General features: G+C 36.1%; 1 protein-coding gene across 1 annotated transcript; it reads right to left on the reverse strand.

Moving 5' to 3' along the window:
- Positions 1-1,783: 1,783 nt before the first annotated feature.
- On the reverse strand, positions 1,784-10,001 carry LOC117340231 (death effector domain-containing protein-like). The gene is made up of 5 exons (XM_033901985.1): positions 9,668-10,001; positions 7,434-7,943; positions 6,551-6,883; positions 3,343-3,597; positions 1,784-1,973 (listed from the first exon to the last, which is right to left on the reverse strand). Exons 1-5 carry the CDS (start codon positions 9,993-9,995, stop codon positions 1,864-1,866), a joined length of 1,536 nt encoding a protein of 511 aa, XP_033757876.1. The 5' UTR covers positions 9,996-10,001; the 3' UTR covers positions 1,784-1,863.
- Between the last annotated feature and the right edge of the window lie 1,155 nt (positions 10,002-11,156).

Below are 11,156 nucleotides of genomic sequence, written 5' to 3' on the forward strand. Positions count from 1 at the left end.
TTCTTTCATAATTCATCAGTGATGATTGTCAGAGCCATGACCTGTACCTCCATAAGGAACAACTTTTAATGTTTCATAGATGTACGAAAAATCCAAGTCTCTTTTTGGTCCATAACTCCAATGTCTAGGTCACATTGAATTCAAAGGTCAAAGTTGACAATATTTTATGGATAAGTGAAGGATGATGTTGGTGTGTTTTGTGGCCCTGAAAAAGATGACATTATTTTTTAATTCAATAACATTTCCATGGGGTTGATTATGTTTTTTAATAGTTTTTTCCCCCATAAGAGACTGGTGTTTTAAACTTCTTTCTAATAAGAGTTATTGGACTTTCAAAATCTATCAAAAAGAAGACATTTAACCAGTAACATGTATTTATGTCCAAAATTGGGAGTTTCTAGTACAGTATGACAACTTTTTAGCTAGCTGCATCGAATTTAAGTACAGAAGTATGCATGAGTGATAGAAGTATGCATGAGTGATGACTACTGATTTAAAGGCTGCCTAGATCAATCATCTGATATGAACTCCAAAGTGATCTGACCAGAAAACTGCTTCTTCCTGTTTATCTTTATAATTCCAACATGTACCACAAGTCAAATAGTGATGACTTTCAGGACATGGGAAAGTACCACTTTGGGTGTACTTACAGTACGTAACAAAGGGTGCAATGGACCTGCATCACTCTTATGATCGAAGAGCCTTTCAAAATTGATATACAATGTACTTCAATGATGTAGATACTTCATCAACATTCCTACATTCTATTGTATTATTTACACATTGACTAACATCTGTTTGATCCTTGACCAGGTTAACTAAAATCTTAAACACAGCTATGATGTTGATCCTTGACCAGGTGACCTGAACGTACATCTTAAACAGCTGTGATGTCATCCATTGGTATTTGTGTACTATATCCAGGAGAAATTAACGGCATTACCTATATAGCCATTCAAGAGTTACAATACTGTAACAAGATATCAAATATCACAGTACGAGTTCATAGAAGATTTGTAATATTTACAAAAGTGATAGCCAGCCAATATTGGTTTAGTACTAGTGTATACTTACTAGTGTATACTATTGATGAACTATGATCATCAATATGATAAAACATTCTATACAAGTGTCACATATTAAAACACTTATCACTAATGTAATCATCAGTATCTTAACATTTAAAGACTGTCTTAGCAGATACATTTGTAATCCCAGAAATATCCCATAATCATGTTCCTCAAGAAAACAATCACAGTATTGGAATTTAATCTATTTCTATACTGAATGGTGGTGCCCAAAATTTACTGTACATGGACTGTGTTGGGAACCTTCACTATCAACATTATTTAAATGAGACCAAATTCTACATGGGAATATTTCACAGACCTGAAATATATGCTACTTGTTTAAAATAATACAAAGTATACTACAAGACACAACTGTCTATATATGTAATGTATATCAGCTGACACACCTGTAAGACTATCCAATATTTAACATACAATAAACAGTTGAGACTTATATCTTCCTTAAAAACACCTGTCTTCGTGACAATAATGGAGAGTTTCCATAACTGTTGAGTATGTACAAATCAGCCAGGAATTGAAGGCCAAGATACATTATAGGACAGTTGTTTCCTTTTATATACTTATATGCTTTTTTTTTTTACTTCAGGCACCCAAATATATACCTCTGAAATCGTCCAGTTAATGGCAATACCATAATTTTACCCATAATTCAACAGTGCTATAAAAAGAAATGAAATAATATAAACACAAAATCTATTTCATGAACAAGGTATTTAATTACATCTATATACAATTGTCCACCATTACAGTATACTATCCCCGGAATAAAATCTTAGTTTTTGAGATTCTGCAGTAGTTTGACTCTACCAGCCTCATAGTCATCCTCATCAACATTGACCAAGAGTTTTATAGCCTCATGTCCAACAGCCTGCTTGAGTGACTCTGTAACAAAGAAATTCAGAAAGGTCACAGAGGGTCAAACAGTATCACATTTACGGTATCTAGAGTTCTAACTGACTGATCACAGAGGGTCAAACAGTGTCACATTTACGGTATCTAGAGTTCTTACTGATTGATCACAGAGGATCAAACAGTATCACATTTACGGTATCTAGAGTTCTAACTGATTGATCACAGAGGATCAAACAGTGTCACATTTACGGTATCTAGAGTTCTAACTGATTGATCACAGAGGATCAAACAGTATCACATTTACGGTATCTAGAGTTCTAACTGATTGATCACAGAGGATCAAACAGTATCACATTTACGGTATCTAGAGTTCTAACTGACTGTATCATAATATCACAGAGGATCAAACAGTATCACATTTACAGTATCTAGTGTTCTAACTGGCTGTATCATAATATCACAGAGGATCAAACAGTATCACATTTACGGTATCTAGTGTTCTAACTGGCTGTATCATAATATCACAGAGGATCAAACAGTATCACATTTACGGTATCTAGAGTTCTAACTGATTGATCACAGAGGATCAAACAGTATCACATTTACGGTATCTAGAGTTCTAACTGACTGATCACAGAGGATCAAACAGTATCACATTTACGATATCTAGAGTTCTAACTGGCTGTATCATAATATCACAGAGGATCAAACAGTATCACATTTACGGTATCTAGAGTTCTAACTGACTGTATCATAATATCACAGAGGATCAAACAGTATCACATTTACGGTATCTAGAGTTCTAACTGACTGTATCATAATATCACAGAGGGTCAAACAGTATCACATTTACGGTATCTAGAGTTCTAACTGGCTGTATCATAATATCACAGAGGATCAAACAGTATCATATTTACGGTATCTAGAGTTCTAACTGGCTGTATCATAATATCACTGATGATCAAACAGTATCATATTTACGATATCTAGAGTTCCAACTGGCTGATCACAGAGGATCAAACAGTTTCACATTTACAGTATCTAGAGTTCTAACTGGCTGTATCATAATATCACATCAACCACTTGATAACGTGTGCCAGCACAAAAATTTCAACTGTCAAAACTCAAAATGGCTGCCTAATGGCCATTTTATTTTCTAATAAGTCTCAAAATCTAACATACACTATGGACCTATATATATATACACATGAAATTTGAGAAATATCCTTTCAGTCCTTTTCATCCATTCAGTGCTTTCAGAAATGGACAAATGGCGATTTCAACAGCCTACCAAAGAGTACTAGTGTTTACAAACAGATGATGGACGAAGGACATTTCAACAGCTCACATGCATTTTATGAACACGGCCTCCAGTAGCGATAAATCTATGAATAGTTACCTGTGAGAAAGACGCCCTTCAAGGCCTCCAGCAGGGATCCATTGATGTAGTCCCGCCAAAAAGCATCTAAATAGGTCAGATCCGAGAACTTGATGTCACACACAATAGAACCAAGGTCATGTGACTTGAGGACTGTGTTAGCTTGCATGAACTTCTCACACTGCCGTTCTACCACTGTCGGTTTGTTAGAAAATACATTTCCCTCCAAAGTGCTCTCCTGTAGAGCCACCTCTGCACGTACACGTAGTCGAATATCTAAAAATAGATACACATAAATGAATATCAATGTCAGCCATTTATAGATACAGATATGCTACCTCTAATCATAATGTGATCAGAAATTTACACATAACTATAAAAGGAGCTTTTCTGAATATTTTGCATTTTATGGGAAAAGTTGACAAGGGACAAATAAAAATGTACTGTGGTATAGTTGTCAGGATTCAAATAGAAAACAAAGATCTAACACATCACCAGAGGACAGTAACATCACTCCAACTACAATTTAACGGAATTCCACCATTTAATTACTCCATATCTCATATTGGCGTCAATACCAAATGAAAAGGAAAATCATAGTTTTGCTTCCAGTTCTTTATCAAGGCAAAATAACATGTACAGTGGACCCTCGATAATCCGAACACCTTCGTTCCCAGCCCAAACCGTCCGGATAACGAGTTTTCCGGACTACCGAATTTCGTCTACCAGGTCAAAAAAAATTGTTGTGTAAGAGTTATCTCCCTTGACTCTATACAATACGGGACGTTTTAATGACGTTTCATAAACACGTCTAATTGTCAGTCTTTTTAAAAAATAAATATACTTATGTTCTTGATATGATTCTTGTTTTCTTTTATTTTGTAGAAACTAAAAAATAAACAATGTTTTTAAAAGAACATGTGAAGTGAAAGTTGTTTTATTTATAGCGGACATATGTGACCTACAAACAACACACATGGGTTACGTCCCAGAGTTTCACAAACGAGTAGAAATTACATACGTTAAATACCTGAAATGAAAGACCCACTATGTACAATGTACGTTTTTTTACGTAAATTATGAACCTGAAATGAAAGACCCGGTAAATGTACCATGTGTGTAATTAATAACACACATCTTTCAATGAGTCGTCATTACACGTAACGGTGTTACAAGCCGATATCCTTGTTTACCCAATACAATTGTTAGTGATGTTAATTACCGATAATAAATTTATTACATGCATTTGTGATTGATTAAGTATCGTATCACATACTGTATGTTAGTGAATTAATTATTGCTAACTACGAAATAGCACTATGTAAAATAACTATAATAGATATTGTACGTCAAGTTGATAAAAGCAAGACCAGTCTACACTATAAAACCCTTTAATACTGAAGCATTTAGGTCGATCGTAAAGAAAAGCAATGTACCGTTATAAAAACAGAGCTACATTGTAACACAGGTAAACACCCGGGGCTATGACCTGGCAGCGGTCGCTATGACTACGCACAGTGTCAAGCGATAGTCTGTACAGCTGTCGACACGGGTGACTTGCCCGACATTTTTCTCTCCTCGTGGTGAAAAAATCGTCCGGATTATCGGGGGAAATTTACTAATGAAAAGTACTTTCCGTTCCCAAAATGGGCTTCCGGAATCGGAAACCGAATTTCCGGACTGGTGAGTACAAATAACGTTACGGAAATCCGTTCCCGTGCTATTCCGTCCGGACTGCGAGTTTTCCGGACTATCGGCGTCCGGATTATCGCGGGTCCACTGTACTCCATGGTATGAACCCAAAAGCCGGTAGAATGCACAGGACCAACCAAAAAGGGTAAGAAAAATGAACAGAAGACAAACAGATGATAACGTAAGTACAGCCGTACTTACCACAAACAGATGATAACGTGAGTACAGCCGTACTTACCACAAACAGATGATAACGTGAGTACAGCCGTACTTACCACAAACAGATGATAACGTGAGTACAGCCGTACTTACCACAAACAGATGATAACGTGAGTACAGCCGTACTTACCACAAACAGATGATAACGTGAGTACAGCCGTACTTACCACAAACAGATGATAACGTGAGTACAGCCATACTTACCACAAACAGATGATAACGTGAGTACAGCCGTACTTACCACAAACAGATGATAACGTGAATACAGCCGTACTTACCACAAACAGATGATAACGCGAGTACAGCCGTACTTACCACAAACAGATGATAACGCGAGTACAGCCGTACTTACCACAAACAGATGATAACGCGAGTACAGCCGTACTTACCACAAACATGATAACGCGAGTACAGCCGTACTTACCACAAACAGATGATAACGTGAATACAGCCGTACTTACCACAAACAGATGATAACGCGAGTACAGCCGTACTTACCACAAACAGATGATAACGCGAGTACAGCCGTACTTACCACAAACAGATGATAACGTGAGTACAGCCGTACTTACCACAAACAGATGATAACGTGAGTACAGCCGTACTTACCACAAACAGATGATAACGTGAATACAGCCGTACTTACCACAAACAGATGATAACCTAAGTACAGCCGTATTTACCACAAACAGATGATAACGTAAGTACAGCTGTACTTACCACAAACAGATGATAGCGTGAGTACAGCCGTACTTACCACAAACAGATGATAACATAAATACAGCTGTACTTACCACAAACAGATGATAACCTAAGTACAGACGTACTTACCACCAACAGATCTAGATGATAACGTAAGTACAGACGTACTTACCACAAACAGATGATAACGTAAGTACAGACGTACTTACCACAAACAGATGATAACGTAAGTACAGCTGTACTTACCACAAACAGATGATAACCTAAGTACAGACGTACTTACCACAAACAGATGATAACGTGAGTACAGCTGTACTTACCACAAACAGATGATAACCTAAGTACAGATGTACTTACCACAAACAGATGATAACGTGAGTACAGCTGTACTTACCACAAACAGATGATAACCTAAGTACAGCCGTACTTACCACAAACAGATGATAACGTGAGTACAGCTGTACTTACCACAAACAGATGATAACCTAAGTACAGATGTACTTACCACAAACAGATGATAACGTGAGTACAGCTGTACTTACCACAAACAGATGATAACCTAAGTACAGCCGTACTTACCACAAACAGATGATAACGTGAGTACAGCTGTACTTACCACAGGTTAGTTTCTCCTTCTTCCTCTCCGTATTGGCTCCTGAATCACCAGGCTGGGAGTTGGTGGTCTGGTCAGTCTGACCAGTCTGACCCTCGTCCAGAGCTTTCATACAGTCTGTGTCCCTTCTATCACAAGAGGACGCCCTAGTAGGTTGTAATGTTTCACTGGTACTTATATCACTCGGTGAAGCCATCATTTTTTCCTCTGATTTATTCAAATTCGTTCTACTGCTGTCGTCACTTGCCATTCTCTCCTGAACTGACGGACCAGCAGCCACAATGGCCGACTGTCTGTCCACCTGGATTACATCAGTAGAACTATGATCTTTCACCTCTGAAAAGACGCAAAATATTTATTTAAAAACATTACTGCTCCACAAAGAACCAATCAGCTGTAAACAGCATGGCTTACCCTTCACACCAATATAATGAAACTCACCTCATATGTACTGACACAATTTTGTTGCTTCAATCTTCAGCTATTCTGAGTAAACCAAAGACCGAAGAAATACAAGTACATTGTACTCTCTTCCTTATTTTAACATTTAGTGGCATTTACAATTTCATCTTACTGCACTTAAATGCCTGTATTTAAACTAAACCATCAAAATAAAATATTTTAGAAAAGAAATACTAAATCATTCCTTACATTAAATAACTTCATAGAATTTTCAACAGACAAATCTGCATTCGAAGCTCAATTGCATTCCAACCAGCTGTCAAAATCACATGCTGTCATGAATACATTTCTAAGGTTATAAACCAGTGTTTTCTTTCGTTGATACATTTCTAAGGTTACAAACCAGTGTTTTCTTTCCTTAATACATTTCTAAGGTTACAAACCAGTGTTTTCTTTCGTTTATACATTTTGTAAGGTTACAAACCAGTGTTTTCTTTTGTTTCCACATCCTTTCTTCTTCGTTTAATGGATGTAGAGGGGGAATCATCGCTCCCTCCAGTATTCTCAGGCAAGCTACCAGATCTTTGCCTCTTTGACCGAGTAGACATGGAAGGAACATCTGAGGACGAGCTCTTCTGTACACACCTTTCTCCAGGTAATAAAGACTTTGAGGAAGAACACACTGAGGTCAAAGTTGAAGAGGACGGTGAAGACGCTAACTGACAGGAAGATTGTGAGTCTGAAGTTTTAGTCCGAGATGACTTACAATGAACACTGCCAGCTGATATCTGGCAGGGCTCTGTAGTACTGTCACTTACTGCAGTCTTCACTGAGGATTTACCACCTTCTCTTCTAGTGGCTTCACACACCGACTTGTCACTTGCAACATTTTCCTGAACTAATGAACTTCCACCAGAAACCTTTGATTTGTCTGTTGTGCTTTGTGACTGGGTGAAGTTGGACTCCAGATATTCACAGATTGGATCCCGTCTCACTGAAGTAATATATTAAACCCAAATTAAGATATATATAACATTAGTGATTACAATTCATGGCAGTGTCTGTTTCTTTACTTCAGAGTTTCCCTAAAATATTTTCATTTTTTTTTTAATCTTAAATTTATGAAATTAAGAAAATGTTGCATAAAATTATCAAATAACAAGATCTCGAGTATCAGTGGAACTAATGAATCATTCCGGTCTGAATTTTTTATTTGATCATATTTTTATGTATTTGTGTCTGACACTGAGCTATTAAAGTAAGGGCTGCATCTGATACGAGTTTCATTGGCATCAATTCAAAGTGCATTTATACTACAAAATTTCATCAAAGGGCAATAACTCTGTAAATATGGTGTCGTGGGCATTGACTCTGTTTCACTGTGTACATCGCCTTATTTCGTTTAACTGACATTAAATCATGTTTCATGATTTGTGTTTGACTGTGTTATGCTACTGTTACGCTCTGGACACAAAATTTTAACAAAGGATAATAACTCTGTAAATAAGAGGTTGCAGACCCTGATTTTGTTTTAATGCAAATTGTCATAGCAAGAGACCAGTATACACCAAGTTTCATTAGCCAAGTTTAATGCAAGCAAAGTCATGCTCCAGACATGGAATTTCAAAAAAGGGCAGTAACACTGTAAAGTGGTTTTGGGTCCTGACTTTGATACACTGTCAAATAAAATGTCTTAGTATGACTGATTTATAATCCTAGATAAGATGTTTTGATGAACAGATGTTGTCACCAACATCTCTGCAACACTATTTTCATGGAGAAGTATGATCCAGCTAAACAAAAAAAAAAAAAAAAGTTTTCCTTTTTTTTAATCCAATTGAATCCTAAACACAGCTTTGTTTCCTCCAATATTCTGGAAATCATGTTTAATTAAATGTGATATGCCATTTAGCTGTTGTTCCTTAATTTTTACACTCATAAAATCAAATTAAAGATGAAAATGATTTAGAAAAACTGTTAAACATGATTTTAAAATAAAATTATTTGACAGCAAATTTGCATGCACTTATAGGTATTTTATTTTACCTAATTGTGAAGCTAAAGTAGCTATATAGGCCTGTATGCTATTTTCGGGATTTCATACTTTTGATTCTGCTCTATATATTATATAATTACACTTTGTCTTCTTTGATTGAAATCACCTTTTTACAATGGCCTACATTAAACATCAAAATTTCAAATTCGGATCCATGTATATTTCATTGATAACTATATACACTTCTTTTGCTTATATTATCATAAACAAATTTCTTTGAACAGTTTTTTTCATTTTTTTGCTGTTTTTCAAAGGTTCTGTTTTTCAAAGGTTACTACCTCAATAATATTTTTTGATCGTTTTTAAGCAGTTGAACTGATTCATATTCTCAATCACAATGTGATTTAAAAAAAAAACTCATCCTGGAAAAATTCATTAAAATATGAGAATTTATCAGTAGAAATATTCAGTAATAAAAAGGTTTATTACTATATACCTCCATTTGTTAGGACTTTTTCAAATGCTAAGAACGAAATATCCACAATTCAAAAAACATTGTCATTTAAAGTTAGCCCGTATTAACCCCCTGTGTCAAACCGAAACTTTCCAGGGCAGTTCATTATCATGATCACAACCCGATGAATATAATAGTGCGTCCTAGTTAGGTTCGGGGTTGAAGTACGCCCGATTATTTAATTCAACACACTAAACATCATTCGCACCTGTTTTCCTGCACCTGAGATGTACAAACTGAGACAGGTCGTGCCTGTTTATTATTCTCAACAGGTCCAGCACGTTCATGAAATTTGACTCTGATACCAGATTCATTTTCTCCATGCACAACAAAAAACTGAATCCATCGTGGACCTTGGACGTCATTTCCTCTGATATCAAACCCACACAGAAAAATTTCAGCAATTTTATGTCCCTCTCGGTCATTTGATCACCAACAATATGGAACATTTCATGCAGAGACATCGAAATATAATCCTCATCGACATCGTTTGATGGATTGTCAGAATTGGTCGCCATCTTTATCGGAAACTTCATCCCATTGCCCACACGCTTGATCCTGTAGTATTTTTTGGCATTAGTTTCAAACGTTTTATTTACGTGACATATAATACTATAAACAAACAACATAAGTTCCGGAAAGGAACATATAATTTAATTTATTTAATTATTGAATAATAATCTTATCAAATAATGTTAACAATAAATAAATCAATTATTGATTTTATTTATTAATATTACTATAATTTGAATAATAATACCTGATTATCGCCAATAATTTATTTCATATCATATTTAAAGAAAACAATGTACAAACATGTGTACATGTATTTTTATTTTTTTATTTTTATTTATTTGTACATTTATTTTTTATTTCAAGTTTTATAAATGATCATGTTGGATATATACCTACATGGGACATAGTTTTATTTCATACAAAATTAACATGAATGCTGCTTTTGTACTCGCATCTAAACAGAAACACTATATTTTTCCATTTCCATCTTTTCTGTTTGCTAGTGTCCCCCGTTTCTGCCGATTTCCGTATAATTTTATATATGCTCTGAAATCCTGGTTATAGATGGATGGTGGTGGCAGTTTGGGCGGGCCCATGTGTCTGAAATCCTGGTTATAGATGGATGGTGGTGGCAGTTTGGGCGGGCCCATGTGTCTGAAATCCTGGTTATAGATGGATGGTGGTGGCAGTTTGGGCGGGCCCATGTGTCTGAAATCCTGACAAGGCTTCATTGCTTATATACTCTCAGGATTTATATGATGACACATAATTAATAATTACTAGAACAGCCCCCTCCCTTGGATGTAGGTCGAAGGTCAAAATGTAGGTCAGTGACTAATTTTTGGTACCCGACACATGTACACCACCTCATCTAGATGAATATATACACGGCCCAAGTTCCCGTGATATGTTGTGTAGGAGGTAGTGCCCTGGAAAACTTTTTTCTTTGATGTAGGTCAAAGGTCAAAATGTAGGAAAGAGTAATCTATTGTTGGTAGGTACATGACATACTGCATTACCTAGGTTAACGGATGGCCTTGGTCTACGAGATAAGAGCCTGGCCAAGCTAAATTTGAAGTACTGACGGTCAGAGGGACACAATCTTGAGAATATTTTCACGACCCAAATGGATTAAAGTTACCCCAGTAACCCCCTATTCCAGATGTAAATAACAATATAGC

Source organism: Pecten maximus, chromosome 13 (genome assembly GCF_902652985.1).
Source record: "Pecten maximus chromosome 13, xPecMax1.1, whole genome shotgun sequence".
Classification (NCBI taxonomy): Eukaryota; Metazoa; Mollusca; class Bivalvia; order Pectinida; family Pectinidae; genus Pecten; species Pecten maximus.